This window comes from Thunnus maccoyii, chromosome 10 (genome assembly GCF_910596095.1).
Source record: "Thunnus maccoyii chromosome 10, fThuMac1.1, whole genome shotgun sequence".
In the NCBI taxonomy this organism is placed as follows: Eukaryota; Metazoa; Chordata; class Actinopteri; order Scombriformes; family Scombridae; genus Thunnus; species Thunnus maccoyii.
In genome coordinates, this window is record NC_056542.1 from 14685804 (window position 1) to 14708097 (window position 22294).

The window sequence follows — 22294 nt, forward strand, 5'->3', positions numbered from 1 at the left end:
TCAGTGGTAGAATATTAAGAAAAGGTATGAAAAATATGCACAGATTTCCAAATGGACTAAATAACACGGTCATGTTGGGCGGGGAATATCATTCCTGTTGTGCTCAAGTCTACTCCATGTCTGTACCACTCTTTACTTAAGTAGCACATAGTAGTATTCTCACCACTGCCTTTACTCATGATGCCAGTATTTTCATCCTCACAAGTGTCAATTTTGCATGTACCATGTAGACAGAACTTGTAATGTTCATATGGTATAGTAGAAATGGACTGTATGTAAAATGTATATATTTGTGTCTGTGAGAGATGGAGAAAATGGAAAAAAAGGGAAAGAAAAACAGACCACAGGATTAATACATGGAAGAAGGAAGAGGATGAAAATAATAAAGGACATTGTTACAGAGAATAGAAGTCTGTTAAAAGGTTTGTTCACACGAATGTCACACACACAAAAACATATTTTCTTACCTACTTATAGTGGTATCTAGCCAAGCAGATAGTTTTGGTTTTATTTGCCTAGGTTTTAAGATACTTGTGTTCAGCTACAACCTTAATAAAATGGAGGGGAAGTGTTTTTTATTTGCATTGAAAAATGACATTTGAGAAACTCAACAGCAATGTCTTTTCAGAAACAATGTCGGGTTACTGCAGATATCCAACAGGCATCACTGTCAACAGTTTGTATAAAGTTGATTGTATAGAAAGTTGTTGACAGAGAGATCTTAGGATTTTTCATTTTTAAAAGCTTTTTTAAAGCTTCACTGTGTGTGCAGGTGCACAGCTATGCAGCCTTTCAATAAAGGTTTAAGACAAGAGTTGGCCTTTAAGGTTTAATGGAAGCAATGGTTGACCTGTTAAAACTGTAGTGAATTTAACACAAAAAAAATCAACAACTGTGGGTCAAATCAGAAAAAGATGACAAAAGTTAAGTCAAAGGTATTGTAAAAATGAATCAGTATAGTAACAAGAAAACAGGATTCATAAAAGTAAGTAGAACTAAATGTCCAAATAGGCACATCTCAATCATTGATTTTATTATTTACATCTGTGCATTCCCCACTGTCAAAACTGTCAAAACTATCTTCAGTGAAAAAGGCTAATTAGTCAAAATAGCTTTAGTTAGCATGCAAGTATCACCAGTGAACAGAACAACAATAAGTCCCCAGAGGACGTACAACACAATAATTCATCTGGTAAACATGTACAAAGAGTAAATTCAGAGTAAAACACATAACAACTGTCAGTTAAACTGCAACTGCTACAGGACTGTGCCAGTAGGGGTTGCTATTAGCAACAGCATGAATAGACATTTTGACTTGTTATTGCAGGAAAAGGACAAGTGGAACTGATCATGTTAAAGGATAGGTTCACATTTGTATAAGACAATCAGGTGTCCATATGAACCCTGAAAGAGGTTCTTGCTGTAATCATTCTTCCTGTTCATACTGGCTATTAAAATATCCCCTTCAAATGTGTTTTCAATGTAAGAGATGAGGGCCAAAATGCAGCATGTCCACACAGTCATTTTATCTAAGCTTATATGAGGCTCCAGCAGTCTGAGTTAGTCATATCAAGTAGATATCTGCCACATTTACAGTCTTTTTAGCACAAAATTCCCTCTTTATGTTTCCCTGTTGAGCTGTTGTGGAAGTATAGTAACAAAAACAGGAACTTTGGCACTAAAAGACTGTAACGTTGACAGATATCTACTTGATTTGACTAATTTGGACAGCTGAAGTTTCATATTACCTTCAGATAAACTTTTAAATACATTTTTACACAGAAGGAGTCTTGTGGATTTTGGCCCCCATCACTTACATTGTAAGTACATTATGAAGGGATTTTCTAATGGTCAGTATGAACAGGAGAATTATGGCAAGAAAAACCTGTTTCAGTGTTCATTTGGGCAAATGACTGTTGTTGTAAGACAGACTTGAAAAATTGTGAACCTGTCCTTTAATAATGGCTCAGTTCCATTCAAGGTCCAAGGAAGCCATACTGGTGAGCCACCATGTAATATACCAGGGTCATGAACTTGGGACTCAGCCATCATTAATATTCTTGATTGTACCTGTGTGTTTACTGTTTTTACATGTCGAAATGTCTGCTGTGAAAAAGGTATATAACATCTATGCATAAAAGTGAAACCTGGCATTGCTACGAATAACTTAGGTTAAGCAAGAGAAACTATACTAGATATTAAAGTAAGGTCAAAAAAGAAGGACTTTAAATTTAAAGGCTTCTTGGTGCAAGTCAACAGGACAAGACACCAACAGCCATAGATATCAAGAGGGTGAGGAAAGAGGAAGGAGATGACAGGGTAAAACAGGTAAAATGTGTTTGTATCTCCATCTGCTGGAAGTAAAACGAACTGTACACTCATCCATTCTTTGCTATGAGTTAATATAATAAATACTGTGTAGTGTTGTTTCCAACTGCCCCTCACTGTGTTAAATAGCAACTCTAGCTCCAACTGTTGCCCAAGTTCTGCACAGATGCTTCTTTAAGAAATGATGTTGCTGTCATCTCTTGTGTCTTGATTAAATCTGATACCTGAACAATAGTATCTACTGGCACCATTCATAATGCAAACACTGTTATCTTTCTGACACTGTTTCACTGACTTGGAGCGACATATTGAAAGAGGCTAGCTAGCTCTCAGTGTTTTTTCACACTTTATCGAGTACATGAATGAACATGAGGTACATTCTTGGGAACAAAATGCCTGAGATATAAAACAATACATAAGAAATAGTTAAAAATAAATAAATAAAATAATGAATAAAAAATAAATACATAAAATAAATATGTCAAGTCAAGTCAATTTTATTTATATAGCCTAGCGCCAAATCATAACAGAAGTTGTCTCAGGTCACTTTTCATATAGAGCAGGTCTAGACTGTCCGCTTTACAATATTATTTACAGAGATTCAACATTTCCCCATGAGCAAGCACTTGGTGACAATAAAACAAGTTTAAAAAGTTAAAGAAAGACACTAAAAACACTTATCAACAGGTTTTGCAGCCTTCTTATCAGTGCATAATTGAATGGTCTGTAAGTACTGCTCACATTCTTTATGGAAACCTGAGAAGAGAGAGGTTTCTTGTTGGCAATCACACTTATGAATATGAAACTTGATGATGTAAGCTCTTTTCTTATTCTTTTCTGTTGTCACTTTAACAGGATATGTTCATGCAATAAAGCAAAATAAGCCTCTTGTCACAGCCTTTTAGTAACTATGCCAAAATAAATAAGGGACAGCTTCAACATGTGCAGAACAAAATGAACACTATACATTAACATCATTCTTAAAAGTCTTTCAGGGTAGAATTAGTGTATAAGCTTTAAGCCAGCTCTCAGGTATGTGAGGCATTTCGACAGGTACAGTTCTTGGACAACTTACAGATCACCTGACTGCCTGCTGCAGCCTTCTTGGTCACGTGTCATCGTTCAAGTTTCAGGAAACTTTTTTTTCTCCTTCTGAAAACAAAACTGCCCATGTCCCGCCTCCTCTCCCCGCCTATTGGTTACAGCCTACAATTACAGCGTTCTGATTGGTCAGACGGTGGATATGTGCGCGCACGTCAGAATCAAACAACACCCCCTTCTTTAAACTCGTTTATGTGTAATTGATATCTTCCAACGAAGATATAAAACGCCTGGAATTTCATTGTTTTGGAGCAATGAAATGAAAGTTACTCCGGAGTCCTCCGTCAAGGTGAGTTTGTTAAACGGCAGCTGAGCAGCACGACGACTCGGCTTGTTTTTTTGGCAAAGTCTCAACTTTGTAAAGTCGCGGCCAAACATCTCAAGGTGTCCACTGTCAGTCATGTTACTAATTTATACAGTATGTCAATTCAAGTGAGTCATTTTAATCGATTTGTGTTCTTCTTAGCCAGCCGTTAAGGCAGATTAGGCTAATTATCGACTTGTGTAACTAACGCTAACCTGTCGCTGTCCTTAGTCATGATTGAGTGTCTACATTTAGACTTAACCGTTTTAATATGTGTGTGTGCTATTTGTGGGGCTGTTACACACACACACACACACACACACAGGGAGAGAGGGAGAGAGAGACAGAGAGGGACACTCACTCCTTATGATAGAAGTTTAAATATTTAAAAGAGACACTTTCTTTCATATTCTGGCTACATACCAAAGGAGCTTTGGAGCACAGTAGGAAAGCCTAAAGAAAACAAGTATTGTAACAATAACCATAAATCACATTCAACTTTGAAATAAGATACCATTTTGTTGCCATGTATGTAGCCTTATTGATGTTCTACTTATGATTATTTTCATTATCTGTTATTCTGCTGTTAATAATTTGGTCGTCAAGAGACAGTGAAAAATGGCCAAAGTAACATTTTGACATTTCTTGTTCAGTTCACTATCAATTGAGACAATGAAAAGCAGGAAATCTTTAAAACTGAGAAACTGAAACTAGGGATTGTTTGACACTTTTGCTTTTTCTATCCATTGGTTAAGTTGTGTTGAGGTTATGGGCTGAGTATGTTCAAACCACTGAACTGCTGATATAAGTATAAAGGGAAATCCATCGAGACATGAATGTGTGGCTGAGTGTAACCTAAACAGTATGTTTACATACATCTGGAAGGTTTCATTGAACATTCAATAAGTTTCTGATCTTTAATAATGTCTTTTGAATATAAACCTTGACTCAAAAACCATTGGTATTTAAATTTCATCCTACCTGAACAGGTACTTTGTTTTTGTTTGCTGTTAAACAAACCGGGTTAGTCACGGATTATAATAGCAGAAAACCACATGACCACATTCCACCAATTATGAGCTTAGAAAAATTAGGTGGAAAAAAAGAGAAAAATGCATGTCCAAGCTAGAATACTGCACAGAGAAGTTGACTGTCCTTTTGCAATTACGTTGCTGCAGTGTAGAAGAGATTTCCGTCATATATCATTAATTTTCTCCTTTTATTTTTCAGGATGGATTCTAAAACACCTCCTGACATCAGATAAACTTAACAGACAGCTAGCTGAACGCAGCCTAAGAGGATGCTGCTCCTGTCAAGTACAAATGGAACATAAAGTTGTGGAGGATGGGTGGTGTTGGTGTTAGGAGAAATGTTAGAAACTAGTTGTATTAGTTGGAAAGGATATATAGTCAGGAGAACAACTTTTTGCCACAAAATTGGCTCATAGAATTGTAAAATCATTTACCTTTTGGTGTTGAGTCAGGGAGTCCATTTTGACACTAAATAAAGCAGATAAAAATAATTGGCTGATGGAGTACAGTGAGAGAGTTCTGTGCGGGAGCGGGGAGGTGGAGCTGGATCCCAACATTGTGAGTGAAGAGGCAGGAAAACTGTATTCAGAACTACAGGTAAAGAAACCCCTATTTTTTTCTTTCTTTTAAGAATTTCCATGTGAAAATATGCCAATGTTTTTATTTTTTTGAATGAGATTGTTGTGATCACACACTAATGTTTTCTAACTCTGCTGCTTTGCCCTATCACAGACAGTTATTGAGACCCATGGTGAAAGTGTGGTGGAGTCACTGGTACCCATATTTGTGTGGGTACTGGAGGGGCTGGCCAGCTGCAAAGCCCAGCTGAGAGACAGGGAGGAGGAGGCGGAGAGAGAGAAAGCAGAGCGAGAAGAGCTGCTGGAAAGATACCAAGCTGAGAAAGCACTGAGGAAAGAAAGTCAAGAGGTGAGAAATGATGGATTTTTGAGTATTGATGTTGTATGTTATAGCATGATTTAATTTACATGTTTTTTAAAAGCTGTTGAAGTGTGTGTTTGACTGCTGTTAAATCATTTTGTTTCACTTCAGAGGTATCTGGAGCTGGATGACCAAACTGAACAAGAAAGAAGAGCCATGAGAGGGAGGGAAAAGGAGCGAGAACGGCGAGAGAGAGACCTAGAGAAGAAAGCGAGAGAGCAAGCTGATCAATGTGAGTATTTGAATATTAATCCAGTTTTTTCATCTTTCGCATGCATATCATGAATAGATATATTTTAAACCTTTGCTGAAGCTGAGATATAAAGTTTTTAGTTATACTAAATTAGATCCCTTTGCTGTTTCTTGTTTTATCGCTAGAGAGGGATGCTAACACCTAAAACTACATTTGTTGCGTTTGTCTTGCAGTGGTGGCCTTGGAGGAGCAGAAGGCGAACCTGAATAGAGAGCTGAGCACACTGAAGCATACTTACAACAAGGTCAGATAGTGCTGTTTAGTCTAAAAACTATCACCATAAACACCTTATCATACAATACTTAGCTCATGTTTTTGTCAGCATTTTCCTTCTGACATATCATTGCCCTTCTCCACTTTAGTTGGCTCACACACATCGGGATTTGTTGGAGAAGAGAAGGGACTCTGAAAGAGATTCACCTCTAAGGTTGTTCTGAAATAAACATTTTATTTTATTTCCTGTAATGAACCATACACGTGCTACTGTGGACCATAGCCAACAACAAAATCAAGAAATCAGACTCCAGGTCTATGCTACATTGAATCCTTTGTTGCATGTTACCATACATTTGTGAATTTAACAATCACTATTGCATAACATAACAGTAACAACAGTATATCTAGTTATTAGCACAGTATGTACTGTATTAAACTAAAAACGACAGTTTGAAGGCCATTTTTTGCAAATGTAAATTAAATTTAGCCTTTCGGTCACACTAGCCACACAACATATGAGCACATTTGCCATGTTTCATTGCTGTTAAGCATAAGTCTGGTGATTTTCTATATTTTGATTATTGTCAAAAAATCCCATGAAAAGACCAAAGCCAACAATTGATCATACTAATACGTATTGTCTGTGTGCGTGATATAGTTTATTCCTTTGTGCCACAGGCCTTCTTTTTTGTCCAAAAACTATTACCATTCCTATCCAAAGATCACATACACAGATGCACTACTTACTGTTTTGAATGACATTGGCTAAACACTACAGTGCCCAGTTGTTTTAGGAAATGACTTTGCCTTTTTAAAAAAAAGGAATTTATGTCTTCAGTGGGAACTAATGGGCCACTGACATGATAGAGGATTTATTAAGTATTGAGAGATGACACATTGTGTGGTTTTCATGGAATTTGATGACAACATGGAAAATATAGAGTAATATCAGCTTCTTCATTTAAATGAAATATTTGCAGAAAGTATTAGCTAATTTGTCAGAAAGCTATACAGTTGTTGGTTGATGTTTATCACAAGTCACATGATTCAGTAATGATTCAGTAATGGCAAGAGTGTTACAGAAAAGTGTTGCAAAATGTAGGAAAGAAGCACAAAATTCATATTGTTAATTCAACTGACCTGTCGACTACGTTACACTGCATGTCACATTTAGGAATCACATACGTCCCAAGAATTCAGAATTTCCATCCATCCAAGTCTCGTCAGAATCCAGTGTTAATGATAAGGTAAACAGACTCTATTTATCTGTATTTTGAACATGTTTAATATAATATTCTGACAGAGAAGTAGCAGTTGTCTCCTGCTCTTTTTTTAGCAGACTATCCAAAGACCACATTCAAACTCTGGACCTCCGTGTCTGGAAGATCTACTAGCCAAGGGAGAAAAGGCGATTGACATCGCAGTGAAGTCCACCTCAGATCAGTTTGTCAGTGACATCATAAGCTCCACTCCTGAACTGAGACAATTTCATGGCTGGGTGGATGCAAGGTAATAATCCGAAACCATGAACTTAGTTTTGTTTGTTTCAGTTGGAGATTTGAGTGGAAAGTATGTGAATTATGTTTAATCCTTAACTAAACCACATCACATCAAACATTCCTGTATTTTCTCACATTTCTTACTCTCTTCTTACTTTTATTTGCCATCATCATCATCATAATCATCATCAGCTCCCCAGTTAGACCCAACACGGAAGAGCCAACGAAAAATGAGTTGGAGACCAGCTTGGAGGACGAGATGAGGGAGGTGGAGGAGGAGAAGGAAGGAGAGAAGGAGTGTAAAATAGAAGAGCAGAAGGAAGGAGAGATGAAGGAAAAAGCCGAGGAGGAGGTGGAGGAAGATGACAGCATGGAGTGGGAGCTACGCAACACAGATTCTGTGTTCTCTGAACTGTCAGAGCTGAGTCGGGATTATGTGGAGAGTGTAGACCGAGGGGCCAGCGTCAGAGGTAAATGCACATTTATAGACATTTTTCACAAACACAGTTGATGCACTTTCCCTTCATGGTAACTAGGGGTTTGATCAAGGGTCACAAAACTGGCCAGGAAGTGTATTAGTCAGTTAGCATTTTGTGACCCACAATCAAATAGTTGTGCTTTCATCCGACAGCAGAGACAGACAAACACACGCATCTTTAAGACAGAGCCTGTTTTTGTTATATGTTGGATTGAAACACAAAGTAAGTGATCGCAGACGTCGGAGGTGACAGAAGGTTTGAGTCTAAAAATAATCTGGCAATCGTGAGAAACTGTTTATACCAAGCTAACATGAAGTGCAAGTACATCAGTGAAACACGTCTCCTCTGTCTGTAGGTTTCATTAAGTTTTACTTCCCTCTTTACGTTTGCACCATTCCCTGCAGAGCCTTTTGTTCTCGGATGTGATTGCAGAGTAAATAGTGATGATAGATGTATTATCATATTCCTGTCAGAGTTGTGTGTGTGCTCAAGCATTTTTTTTTTACACTTTTTCTCTCTGTGTAGGTAGTGCCGACCAGTTTGAGGAGATTCTTTCTCAGTATGAGGAACTGAAAGTCACCAAGTGAGTCTTTTATTTAAGTTCTTTGACCTTGTTACTAGTCGAATGTGACTATTTGAGTGTTCAGGGGATTTTCCAAATACTTCTTGCTCCAGTAGACACAAACTTACAAGAAGAGAAAAATGTTATAGTCACTCATTTGTTGGAACTATTTGCTTTCTTCACCTGACCTGATCTTCACCTTACCCTGATCTGATTGTTCATTTCTGAATAACCTTCAACTTTCTGAACTGTTTTTTCCCCAGTGAGTTAGTAGAAGCTGCTCGTAAGGCTTTATTATCTCGGGTAGTGGAGCTGACTGATGACCGTTCGGCTCTCAAACTGGAAGTGACCTCACTTCAGGAAACAGCCTCTCGATTAGAAGGCCGGATGAAGGAGAAAGAGGAAGAAATTAAAAGGTGTAGAATATTGTTTTAGATGTTTTCCTTTAATTCTCGATACTTTTGTAAATTGCAGGTATTTTGTTATTGTAATATATAACAACAAGAATTTTGCACTTTGTATGTTTTTCATAGACTTCGGAAAGAACTGGAGGCGTGCCAAGCTGAGGATCCTGATGTAAGGAGACTTTATGATTTTAAAGCTTTAATCTACGGTATCACAAAGATTTAGTGCAGCAGTAATACTGCAATGGTGAAGCTTTTCCAAAATTCAGTGGCTGCTCTATATTAATGATGATATATAAATCTCATGCATTAAATCGCATCAATCGTTCAATTCAGGCCTCTCTACCTACATCCATGCGCCACTTCTCTCGTTCTGAAATGGCTCGTGTGGTCATGGAGAAGAACCAATACAAGCAGCGTCTGTTTGAGCTGCAGGAGGCAATCAGACGTAGTCAGGCACTCAGGTAACTATGCTACTGAATCAACATAGTTGTGTAGATGTTTTTTTAGCTCTGTTATGTTATTTGATGTAAAGTTGATGTCCGTTCCAAAAGAGAGGTTACAATATCAATTGTGCATCTGGTTTTTGCCTCCAAACTCATTTAGTGTTTTTTTCTTTCCTTTTTTTTTTTTTTTTGCAGAGCAACAAAGGAGGAGAGGTTCACAGAGGACAGGAGATCAAGTGTTTGGAAAAAGTAAGTGTTTGTCTTAAAGGGACAGTTTATCTAGGAATAGAAATGTTGACACTATAGTGGCTTCTCATCCTCTTGTTGATAAAAATAGCAGTGAAGGTTAGATGATGTTCTCATAACACACGAGAGTTGGCCGCTGAAACTTTGTTCCACAAAACAACAGGTGTGCTGCTGCGTGCCAGAGAATAAAAGAGGCAGTAAAGCTGCCTCAGAATACTGAAATATTGTAATTACTGATTGAGTACCTTAAAACAACCCAATAATATAGGAAACAGTTTGGGTGTGTGTATATATATATAAAAACAAATGGGGAAGTTGAATTTTGAGTGATATACCTTTTATATCTTTGTTATGTTGTCTCGAGCTACTGTTACCACAGCAACCTATAGTTAATAAACATACAAGAATATCAATTACAAAGCCAAAAGGATTGTTATTCTCTTCTTTACAGCATGAAGTAACTCTGTAGCACTCGGTTTCTAACATAGTCACCAAAATAACTACCATGTCAGGGTCTATTTGTTTAGAAGTACTTGAAAATGCACATGTAAATGCAATGTACATAAAGTGTACATTACTGTTCCTCAAGATTGCTCTTAGGCAACCTAAGCGTTCAAGTGAAGGAGCCATGTTTCGATTAGGTAAACTGTGACAGCTGAGCAATACATTCCTGAGAGGAAGGAATCTTTGCTGTTTTTGGATTCATTGTGAATCTGTCAATTAAGCCACTTGGCAGTAAACAGACAAGACAGAGAGACTGAAATAAATGTGTGCCAAGTAATTTCAAGTTTGGTAATATGTTGTAGTCAGATGTTTTATGATCTGTATAAAATATTGAAAATTGTTTCTTTTTTATTAAAGGTTCAACCGTTTTTTTGGTCTGTCCAAGGAACCATTAATCTTGCCTCAGGCTCCTGCATTTGCTCTTCCAACTTCTCCATCACTAACTCGCTCTCCTCTGGGGTCTCCACAGTTACAGGCTGTCAGTCAAACTCAGGCAGAGTAAGCTGGCCATGTCACTCTTGCATATGCTCTTCTATTTACGCAATGATTTGCAACTAAATGAAATGATTGTAAATGGTTCCACTGAGCCGATTGACAACAGAAACATTTTCTCCTCCAAGATCTGCTTCTCCTGCTGCTCTCTCACCTCGTGTCAGGAGGAGGGAACTCTACAGAGAAATTCGCTCACACATTTGGGGAACACTTGGAAAACGACAGATACACGGCTGGAGCACACCGCTGGCAAACACACAGGTAGGAGAAAGACACACACAGGTACACAGAAAGGTGCTAATCTGAGAGGGAATGTTGAAGAGTACATTTAAAATGGGCTAAAAGGTTCACAGGGTGTAATGTGAGTGAGAATTGTGCATTTTTGTTATCATACTACATTAATTTTTACCAAACCAAGCAAAGAAAAAACACCCTCCAACCATCTTGCTGTTAAAATTGTACAAGCTACACCTAATTTATCACAGAGTTGAGAAGACATTTGTAAATTTCCACAATCCTAACAATATCCTTTTGATTAAATGTCATTATTATAGGAATCCCAGGAACCGGTCCCAGAGCCTAAAGATGTGCCTGTTTTAGTGCAGCTTAGGCTGTTGGATCAAAGAGACTCCACTGCTAAGGTAAATCTTGTCCCTGCAAAATTCTTGGGCAAGAATGCTGGAAGACTTTATACCTCTGATGCATTTAAACATAGTTCTTAACTTATTTTTTCTCCTCAGCTGAACTGTGCTGTTGCTGTCACACCTGAGATCTCAGGAGAGGCCACAGTAAGTCTGTCATTATCCTGGTTAAATAGCAACTGTAGTCACATGCTAATCACCATGTACAATGCCATCCAAACCATAACTAACACTGCCCAGGGACAAGTTCTTTCATGCCACTCATCTCTCCGAACTCCATATCCGTCCCTCTCTGCCAGTGTTCTGTGTGGGTAGTTTCTGGCCCTCCCTCCAGCAGCGATATTACAGTGATTGATCCAGCACGGTCCAACACAGTACTCGATCAGTTCAGCCTCCCTCCCACAGCTCCTGCCCTCTGCATCTGTGCTGTGCCTCCCATAGGTCAGTGCCAGTATAATGGTCTGCAGCGGCTGCCTACAGACAACATGTCTAATGTATTCTTAACATGTATTATCTCCTTCCACCATACTGACGTTTAACAGGAAACACTGAAAAGTCGACACTGCTTATTTAGCTTTTCCTTTGACACAATATGTTTTGTTTTGTTATGTCAGGTGACGCCACAGGAACTGTGTGGATTGGAACTCAGGAAGGAAGGTATTATCTGCTGAATAAGCAGCTCACTTCAATAAATAAGACTCTTGTTGGCAAAGCACTCTCACCAACTCTTACTCTCTTTTTTTTTTTTAACCCTTCTTCTTTCTCCCTCTGTCTCTCACAGTATCCTGGTACACTCGGCCTCTGCTGGCAGGAGGCGCTGTCTTCAGTCTGTTTCCCTCTCAGAGGGCATTCATTCGCTCACGTGAGTTCTGTCTGCTGTGTTTGAACTATATTTACATGAAAATATACATATTAGCATTTATATTGTCTGTAGTAACATGAAATTGAGTTATCATCATGTCTTTCTCCAGAAATGTGTGAAAATAAGCTACTTTGTGTAAACTCAATTTCACAGGTATTCCCAGGGTCAAGTGATAGCCGGTTTAGCTGACGGGACTTTAGCCTTTTTCTTACACAGTTCAGGTAATGGCTTTCTGTTTCCTCTTCATAGTTATATCTGACTGTCTCAGCTAGTTTATCTCTCAATTTTGCATGCTTCACAAAACTTAATGTTTGGTGACGTAAAACGATGAAGTGCTGTGATCGACAGGTGACTGGAATCTGCAGTCACACACGGTGATGCCGCTTGGATCGAACCCTTTGCAGCCTATTCGTTGCTGCCTTGCAAAGGGTGGCCGCTTGTGGGTGGGATATTGGAACAAGGTCCATGTGGTTGACATTGACAGTAAGAGAGTTGAGGTAATAAACAGAGGAAGTACGTACAATGTATTCAGTGTCACATTCAGACTGTCTTTTGAACTCACCGTCATTATTTCCTATTATTTTACAGCAAGTATTCTCAGTCTCTGAGCGCAGTGAGCAGCAGGTTCGTTTCCTTTGTGCTGGTGGAAGTGGTGTTTGGACGTCCTGCCGACTTGACCCAATCCTCAGGTTGTTTGACTGGTCAACTGGACGGCCGCTGCAGGAAGTTGATTTTACTGCTTTGGTCACTAAAACATTGGGTACTAAAATTTTCTTTTTGTTATAAAGCAATTTTATGTGTAAATAATACAATGCTTTATTTATTATTGACCTCATTTATGCCATATCTGAATTACAAATTTAAGTTGTTTTTTTTGTTTTTTGTTTTTTTTAGTTTGGGTTGTTTTGTTTGAGTTTAAGCTCTTTCCCACAACTCAGCTAACACATTTCTGTCTGTCTCTGTAGGTCAGTCCTTCCTGACACTCTCACCTCTTCAGATCTCCTCTCTCATTGTCATCTCTGGCCGTCTGTGGGTGGGCACAGGAGGTGGTGCCGTCTTCTCCATCCCATTATCTATAAGTGAGTTTTATGCAGACCAAGACTATTGATACTTCATTTTTACGTTGTTAGAAATGCACCTATCTCTTATTAACTATATTAATAACCGTCCATAGCATCAGAAGCGGTTTCTATCCCATATTGCTCTATTGCATCAGCCCAGCTGTGTTACCATGGACATCGACAAGCTGTCAGATTCATCATTGCTGCACCTGGTAAGGCTCATCATGTTTTCTCAGGGAGCTCTTGCAAAGAGTGTTTGCATGCTGTATTTTTCTATTAGTGACTTTGTAATCATGTTTCTTCCCAGGTTGTTTGATCACCTGCCCAGGCAGCAGCACTGTCACTACCTCTCAGCTTATCCTCAGTGGAGGAGAGGGCTACATCAACTTCCGCATTGGTGAGTTGAAGAACTGAAAAATATAACAGTTGTATAAAGTTTAAATCTGTCTAATGTGTTGGATCAGTGGTTTCTACTGCATGTCAAATGGCTTTTCAGTTTCAGTTTACCTAACTGATCCACTTTCTCCTACAGGAGACGATGCAAATGATGGATCGGCTGAGTTGTCCCAAGCTACACCTCAGCGGTCTGAACGCAGTCACATGATCATCTGGCAGAATCCCACCCCTCCTTTGCCCAGCCCTGCCCTCTGATATTGATCATCTCCCAGATCTGCCCTTTTGGAATAAAATGAAGATGCAGCAGATATAGACTGCTGAGACGGCACTGGCAATATTGCTTTCATGGAAGTGAATCAACCACCTTCTCAATGTGACAGCAATAAAAGTATCCTCTAAAAGATGTATATGATATAAACTGTTTCATTCTTGTTTACCTCATTCATTTTGTACATCTATCTTTTGACTGGATTCATCCAAAAGGATGATGCTGCCTTATTGTGTGCCTTCATCTGACATAATATCGTTATTGTGGAATTTGTCAATGAGTCAACTGTTAAGATCTTATCCTCTGTCCTTTGTCCTTCCTCCTGCATGGTTATAGCCAATTTCTTCCTTTGCACTAACAGTGCATTGAGTTTCACTGACCCTTGTTGCTACTCGCACAGTGATCCTTCACATCCCTCCTCCATTAGGGGGGCAACATTTGTTATAAATATTTTTATCATAAAGTTTAACTTAATAATGTGGCTGCTCTTTAAGCAGCTGTCTTCATACTTGTTGTTAACTGTGAACTGGAAGCAGGCATATATCTTCTCTCAACATAAAGACAATCAGACACTTTTTATCTCCTGTTGCTGCATTGAGATTGATAACTTCTTTTCATCACTGTTTTTGTTCGCTTTCTTTTTCTTGCATTTTCTGTTGTGAGTATTAACTCAAATTCAACCCTTTCATATTGCACGTGGTGTAATTACAAATAACTGCACATTTTAAATGTGTGTCTGTATATGAATATGTGTGATATCCCATCTTCTTAAAGAACAATTGCAGTGTTTGTCCTGAGAAATTATTTATTTGTCTTTGCTTGATGTCTTTCTGTGGATGTCATGAAATGCTTTGAGTGTCTTAATTTCTTTAATGTTTTATTTTGATTTCAGGATATTTTGTAAAATAAGGGAGATAATGTCTTTCAAGTGTCCTATGCAGTATTTATATGCAATTACAAGTGCACATTATGTCGTTAAAGCTTCTCCTTATTCTTCTTGCAAATACAAGAAAGACCTGAGAACTGGTTCTGACTCAACCTTGTGCAAACTTGATTACTGTCATTAAAAATATCTTGAATGATTCATGTAGTAACTTGAATTCTGACCTAATGTGGCGCAGCAACACCACACACACACACACACACACATACACACACACACACAGTTAAGTCAACAGATGAATTAATGCTTGTAAGGAAATAATGCAATGCAGATTGATCTCTTTCATCTTCATATATTGGAATACATAGAAATGCCTATTACATTACAATCCTGAGTGTAGTCCACATACAAAATCTTAGATGAAATGATCCACATTCTCACTGATTTCCTTATGAAAACATGAATCACACTGACAAACAGTTCTTTCATGGGAGCGAGGTGTTTGTAAAGAGGATGACAACCAGCGATGACACTCCTTTGCCTCAGGCATTTTGGCCTGCATGCTGGTTAAGGACAGCCCTTCATGCAACAGTCTTTGGTATCTTTGGGTTCCACTTTTTATGTTGGGCTGCTGTGAGTCCTGGGGATCCGTATCCTGCGGCTCAGTGAGCGAGCAAGGCGGTCCACAGCTCCACCAACAGTACCCCCCAGCTCCTTTTTGGAAGTCAAACCCTCAATGTTGCCACTGTACCACATGACCCAGCCTGCTAGGGAAAACAGCACAAGCAGAGCTCCGCTGTACACCAGCAGGTCCCCAAAGTCCCGCCCTTGGATCTCCAGTGGAGCGAAGACCCCTAGCAGCAGAGATATCACACCCAACAGGTCCATCAGCACAGCAAACACCAGGGCCAGCTTACAGTGGGACAGGCCGTCATACTTGGGTGCCATGCCTGCACAGAAAAAGAGAGGGGAGGATGTCATTTGATTGTGATTGTGGTTGATTGGACTTAGCATAAAAGCTGCAATTTGCATTAAAGAAATATATATTTTTTCGTTTTAAAACAATATGCAAATTAACTGCAGCTTTCCTGAAATAATAATAATAATGATCTGATTTTTTTTTTCAGATGACATTAATTACATAACTAATAATGTTTTGAGAAGAAAATAAGTTAACATTTTGCTATGATGGTTGTTTCTTACAGTAGTTTATTCTTGGTAGGATGAGGGTTAAAATAACAGCAGCATGAAAAAGTATTAATTTTTAATACTGGCGTCTGTTTTCTTTGACTTGTTTGGCATACAGGACAGGTGCCACACCTGCTTCAAGAGCCTATTATCACTTACACGGCAGCAAAGTCTACATTATTACGAATACATTTGTAGAAAACATACACACTTACCTTTATGTTTCCAGATTTGCTGAGTATTCAAAATGTAAAAGTATTTATAGTGGAAATTATGTCTTTTGAATCTTTCAGGCTCGAGTCTGTGAAGCCACCAGTCAAGTGAAACCTGACACCTCGTCACCGGATTTACCTGTCCTGCAGTCTTTGTCAAGCTGGAGGTGTGTTTTCCTCTGTGCATATTTTAAACATTGACTATTTACATACAGTCAATGATTTTAACGTTAACAAATGAAGTAATACATGTTATAATTCTCACATACAATGTTATTTTTATATATTTACAAAAGCCACACCGCTTTAAATAATGGCATTCGCAAATTAATCTGTAAAAAACAATGTTTTTGTACTGAAACAGTTAATAAAGGTCTCTGCAGTACTGTTCTCTCTTTCTGTACAGTAAACTGCACCCCATTAATTTTATTATCTCCGGAAATGACGTAAGAGAATGTTGGGAAAAAAAGCCATAATTGTTATTGTTAGCTTGTTAGCTAGCGGACGAACTCGTGAAATGGAGATATGACAGAGTAATAACGTCTTATTACATGTGCACGATTAAGTTATAACAACCGTAAAGTGGTATGTACCAGTTTCTGCACAATATATTTGTATCACGGGGGATACTGGGGATGTCTGAATGACGGGATGAAACACTGAAATGTAGATAAAAGGATGGGATTGTAATTTTATATTCACAGCTTAATTCTTGCTAACGTTATACTACCAGGCTAGCAGGCCGTTACAAACTAATATCTGAGTTACACATCCAATTAAACTGTTTCAGTTTATGCGAGCATGACCAAAAAGGAGTTTATGATAAAATTGGCTTTGTTTTACTGTCTGTCTGCACATAAAGTATGACAGTAGTGGAAGCTGGCCGGTGAACTATGAGCCACCACTGCATGTTTCAAAAGTCGTCTTCTGTACAGTGCAACAGTGTATAATGTCTCAGCTAGTTAATAAACATAACAGGGTAACATTTCTAATAACTAATCTATTGTTCTCCTCCTTGTCTGGGGTATGGAGATGGAGGACGGAAACAGGTCAGATGCTGCCTCTACATCCAAGAGCCACGCAGGCTCACTCCACCTGCAGAGTAAGATTGAAAAGTAAAACTGATTTTTTTTTTTAATGCTTTTAGAGTAGGTTAGGCATGATTCATTCATTACTGTGCACATTTTCTCCCGTTCAGCTCCAAAAAATGAGGACACCTATGAAATTGCCATCCCCTATGAAGAGAGCAACTTTGAGCAGCAAGGATTTTTCAACCAGAGTGATCAAAATTTTGATGGTGAAAGTCAAAATCAATATTTTGAAATACACTTTTAGAGTAGAATATCTTTGTTGTCATTGTACAACTAAGTTTCCAATTTCCGTATTGATTGGTAAAAATAGAACATCTGTACAATAATTATTTTTTCCTTTACACAAAATACTGATAATTTCCCAAACTATACTGTTCGTCCTCCTCAGAGTCGCCTCCATCTGCTGGCCCATCTCCAGTTAACAACTCATACATGGTGATCACTAACCTGCGGACCCAGCTACAGATCTCTCTAGAGAAAAACTCTTGGCTTCAGAAAAGAATTGAGGACCTGGAAGAGGAGAGGGACTTCCTCCGTTGCCAGCTGGACCGCTTCATCTTCTCCACAAAAAGCCAGGGACAAGATCAGAGTCAGAGCCAGTACAGTAACGGTGAGGGAAGGAGACAGGTGCGAGGTGATAACCTGACAAGCAAGAATGAATGAGTAGAGATTGATTAAAAACAGAACTTTTGCTCCAAATCTCTCGGGATGGAAAACAAATTCTTACCTTTTGGCATTTCTTTCCCTGTAGGTTATGAGTCTAGACGATTCAACTGGAGGGGAAGAAGAGACGAAGATCGTTCTGCTGGTACAGCAACATTGAGTTTTTCATTCTTAGATGTAGCTGTGCTTAAGTATAGCCTGTTTATTGTTAGGAAAGTTAATGTATCTCATCTTAGATTGCAAATCCTCATTTATCATGACTGCATTCTCCTTACAGAGCTACAGAAGACAGACACACAGCATTTCCCCTCTCGTCAGTTTATCCAACGAAGACCTGGTCCTCCAACTATGGTGCCTTCCAAAAACCATGTCTCCAATCCCATAACTAATCAGCTTGCCTCTATGAATGCTTTGTTCAACTCTACGCAATCCCAGGCCCTCTTGCAAGGCCATAGCCATAGCACTCCAAGCACTACAGTCAGTGGCAGCAGTGGCAGCAGTAACAGTGCTACAAGGTCATCGATGAATGAAATGAGCGGACATAGCAACGTAGGTACAGGTAATACAAATCAAATGGCATAAAGCTTTGCATCTCTTGGAAATGAAAAGAAATGTAAAAAATAATGTTTTTTGTGGCTTTTATCTCGTGGGTTTTACTAAAGAGATTATTTATTGTCTCATCAGATTCTCTTTCACTCCTGGGAGAATCTGACGAGTACTTGGAGCACGACGGTTACCTAGAGGAGGAGGAATTGATATCAGGTGAAGATGTCATGCCAGATACCATTAACAGCAACAGACACCAATTAAAGAGAAGACGGGTCTTACGAGCCCCTAGAGAGCGGCAAAGAGGTAAAGGAAGGATTTTTGCAACAAAAACCAACATTTCATGACTAAACTATAGTCTGGCATTACACTGCTATAGCTAACTCTCTTGTTAATCCTTGTTCTTTAGTAAAAGATGCTGCTGGAGTGCTGTTTCGCTACAAGAAGATCCTACTTACATATCAGCGCCTGAAAAATATGTCTAAAGCCTTCCAAATTCATGGTGTGGACCGCAACACGGTGGCTTCCACCACACCCATTGCTGAGCTGCTGCTAGTGGCCCCAGAGAAGGTGGCAGAGGTTGGCGAGTTCGATCCATCCAAGGAGAAGCTGCTGGACTACGCCCGCCGTTGCTATACTGCCTTGGATGAGGAGACGCTCAGCAGGGTGCAGGCCTTGAAGAAGAATAACCTGCTTCTGCCCATTTCCTACAGGTTCAGACACTGAGAGGAGAAACAGGTCAATGGAGGTTGTTGGGTTCTGCTGCAGCAGGCCCGCTCCCCTCTGACGCACAGAGATGTCCAGAGGCATAAGTGCCCGCTTTCTCAGTAGCCGGGATATGGTCATGTTAACTGTGGTTGAGATCCTTTTTTTTCCAGACAAACAAACTTTTAACATCTCACTTTTTTAATCAATATTATGTACAGATACATGAGTTTCTTCAACAAATCCTCACCATTGCCCCAATAATACTGAGGATGTGGGGGTGCCTGCTGACACAAACACACGGGTCTCATTGCTCAAAAAGCAAAGTGGCATGTTAGTGTGATTCAGAATTTTTGGTTAAAGATATGTGAACTACAATGTGTCTTTGCCATTATGATTATAGAGGGGATTCCTTTTCCCTGGTACTTAAATGAGTGTAACCAGCTTGACTCATTTTATGTTTCAGCTGTAAGGTTACCTGGAGTTCAGTTATTGGTTGTCGAGATTATTTCAGTTCCCGACAGCCATATATGATTTATAAGCATAGCAATTTGTGTCACTTTATTTGTGTGCAATCCTAAAAAAATATGGTAGCTTTCAATCACAATGTCTGTGTATGTTAAAATTATACTGCACTGCATTGATTTTGTGGTATTATATCATTCTTTTAAGAAACCGTGATCATTTCCATGTGTTTAGATTGTTCTGTGTGTATTGTATTATTTTTGTCATTGTCATTATACCCTCAACCATTTTCACTTGCCTTAAAGCAGTTTTTGTGACTGCCTGGTATGAGAGACATGATCATTTTGGGTCACTTTCACTCTCTGAACACTCACTGAATTAGAATCCGGGAGTCATTTTGCGTTCTCCTTTCCTTTCCGTTTCTCCAAGTTTAAAGGAGGGGAGAACTCTTAAAGAGAAGAAAACGGATACAATCATGAACTGACAATAGGGAAGACTAGTCCGACATTATGTGGTGCAAATGCCTTTTTCACAGTAACATACTTCTGGCAACACAAGACACTGTTGTTTTTAGTTTAATACAGTTTAAATACAGCCACAGACATGTTGGTGATATTGTAAGTGTTTGACTTGTAATAATATCTCTACCTGTTGGTCTTGGGCCCAGTTTTAACAACACTACTGCTGCATTACTGTGTTCCACTAAGGGTTGTACCAAACCTTTTTGTGAATTATCTGCACTAAAATACAGTATATGCCACTCCTTATGCTTCTGGTATTGAAGCTCTTGTAATGCTTTTGTGACAATAATACCTTTTGTAAAATGTGGTACAGAGCATTTACAATGATAAACTGTACTGGCTATTTGTAACATTGTGTAACTATTGGTTCTGTGTGAAAAATTGTGGACATTAATCACACAAACACTTTTACAACGAGAGCAACTAGCTTGTACACAGGGATGATCTATTATTGCTTCCTAATATTCAACTACAAATGCATGTGAAAAGAGCTCTTTGATGGTCTGTAGTTTGTAGAGGTGTTGTCAAAATTCATATTCATTCAAAGCAGCAGACATGTTGATAATATTGTATGATAATGTGTTGTGTTTATACTGGTACAGTGAAATAATAAGAACCCTTATATTAAAACAGATATGGTTAGAGTGGTATACAGTGACTCTGGGTTTAAATTAACCTATTTTCATAAAAGTAAACAGACATAGGCACTCCAATCTGTGGCCCTAATGCCATTTTCACTGTCGTGATTGTTTCTACGGATAAAAACGAAGGACTGTAAGGTGCAGTGTAGCTGCTAAGCTGACTTGGCAAAATCACATGAGTGTGCAGTGTTTTACAAACAAATCTGTATGTCTGATTTTTATCTCATGAGTAAAAAGTGTATCACTGAAGCCATGCCTATCATTCACCAACTGCGTATGAAGACTGAAATGTTATCAATGCGTATGATTTCTTACAAAATGTAGATTTTTCAATCTGTAACATTCAACGTCACCACTCACTGAAAAAATGCTTATGATTCACTACCTGTACTGTTGATACAGAAATGTATTAAAACATTTGATTTCCTACAAATAATGACATCTTATTCTGTTATGTCCATCACAACCACAATGAAAATTCTCATTGTGCTAAGATCTTTCTATTACTGTGATTGATTAGGGGTTTTTTTGTGTTCTTTGTGGCATGTTTTAAGCACTGTGTGGTGAAGAATTACAGAGCTCATTCAGTCACTGGCATATCTTAAAGACTATATAACAATATAATCCCACCTAGTACATATATAAACAATTATGCAGAGAAAAAAAAATTAAGCATCAGAACTGGACGGCTGGCTTAACTTATTTTCATTCATCACTTCAAACAATGTAGTCAGAATCTTTGGGAATAACACTGGATATGATTTTTAGGACATAAAAAGAATGAACTATTGAACTATTGATTCACAAAATTAAACTCCCATCGCAGATTTTGGTAGTTTGGCAGGCGAAAATGAAACTTAATATGGTTGGAAAAAGAATAAGAAATGAGCACAGTGTAAACTTCTCTTTGTCACTTCAATGAGCATATTGTTTTTAATGCCTATATTCAATATTCTGTTGTTTTATTTTATGTATTTTTTTTTTCATTATTATTTTTTATTGTTCTTTCATTTTCTCTTTATTTCTTATGTATTGTTTGTGAACCTCCCTGGCGTTTTGTTCCCAAGAATGTACCCCAAGTTCACTCATGTACTCAGTAAAGTGGTTAAAAAAACAAACGAACCTAAGTCTAAAGAGATAAAAGAATGACTTTTTTAAGCACACACAAAAAAAGAAACCAACCTAAGTCTAAAGAGATATAACAATGACTTGTGTAAGTAAAAAATAAAGTAAGTCTAAAGAAATATAAGAATGACTTTTGTAAGTAAAAAAAAGAAAAGAAAAAGAAAAAAAGGAGCTAACCTAAGTCTAAAGAGATAAAAGAATGACTTTTGTAAGTAAAAAAAA

General features: G+C 38.4%; 3 protein-coding genes across 6 annotated transcripts; 2 read left to right on the forward strand and 1 right to left on the reverse strand.

Moving 5' to 3' along the window:
* Window positions 1-3569: 3569 nt before the first annotated feature.
* si:dkey-17m8.1 (C-Jun-amino-terminal kinase-interacting protein 4) lies at window positions 3570-15116 on the forward strand. 2 transcript variants are annotated; one of them, XM_042425026.1, is made up of 28 exons: window positions 3570-3718; window positions 4964-5361; window positions 5497-5691; window positions 5815-5935; window positions 6130-6200; window positions 6319-6383; window positions 7347-7419; window positions 7509-7681; window positions 7864-8141; window positions 8676-8733; window positions 8976-9128; window positions 9246-9288; window positions 9453-9580; window positions 9758-9811; window positions 10670-10810; window positions 10933-11065; window positions 11359-11445; window positions 11545-11592; window positions 11745-11886; window positions 12060-12102; window positions 12227-12307; window positions 12461-12528; window positions 12656-12804; window positions 12896-13067; window positions 13273-13386; window positions 13482-13580; window positions 13676-13765; window positions 13901-15116. In XM_042425026.1, the coding sequence occupies exons 2-28, from the start codon at window positions 5263-5265 to the stop codon at window positions 14017-14019; spliced, it is 2997 nt and encodes a 998-aa protein (XP_042280960.1). In that variant the 5' UTR covers window positions 3570-3718; window positions 4964-5262; the 3' UTR covers window positions 14020-15116. The 2 variants fall into 2 exon arrangements, with proteins under 2 accessions (XP_042280960.1, XP_042280961.1); XM_042425027.1 differs by having other exon boundaries at window positions 7512-7681.
* Window positions 15117-15247: 131 nt separating this feature from the next.
* LOC121905578 (transmembrane protein 238-like) lies at window positions 15248-16602 on the reverse strand. 2 transcript variants are annotated; one of them, XM_042423920.1, is made up of 2 exons: window positions 16455-16602; window positions 15248-15865 (listed from the first exon to the last, which is right to left on the reverse strand). In XM_042423920.1, exon 2 carries the CDS (start codon window positions 15861-15863, stop codon window positions 15534-15536), a length of 330 nt encoding a protein of 109 aa, XP_042279854.1. In that variant the 5' UTR covers window positions 15864-15865; window positions 16455-16602; the 3' UTR covers window positions 15248-15533. The 2 variants fall into 2 exon arrangements, with proteins under 2 accessions (XP_042279854.1, XP_042279853.1); XM_042423919.1 differs by having other exon boundaries at window positions 16319-16602.
* A 148-nt stretch (window positions 16603-16750) lies between these two features.
* ccdc106a (coiled-coil domain containing 106a) lies at window positions 16751-21380 on the forward strand. 2 transcript variants are annotated; one of them, XM_042423916.1, is made up of 8 exons: window positions 16751-16900; window positions 17348-17417; window positions 17514-17612; window positions 17795-18040; window positions 18158-18214; window positions 18347-18628; window positions 18754-18921; window positions 19025-21380. In XM_042423916.1, exons 2-8 carry the CDS (start codon window positions 17348-17350, stop codon window positions 19339-19341), a joined length of 1239 nt encoding a protein of 412 aa, XP_042279850.1. In that variant the 5' UTR covers window positions 16751-16900; the 3' UTR covers window positions 19342-21380. The 2 variants fall into 2 exon arrangements, with proteins under 2 accessions (XP_042279850.1, XP_042279851.1); XM_042423917.1 differs by having other exon boundaries at window positions 16756-16900; window positions 17795-18016.
* The last annotated feature ends 914 nt before the right edge of the window (window positions 21381-22294 follow it).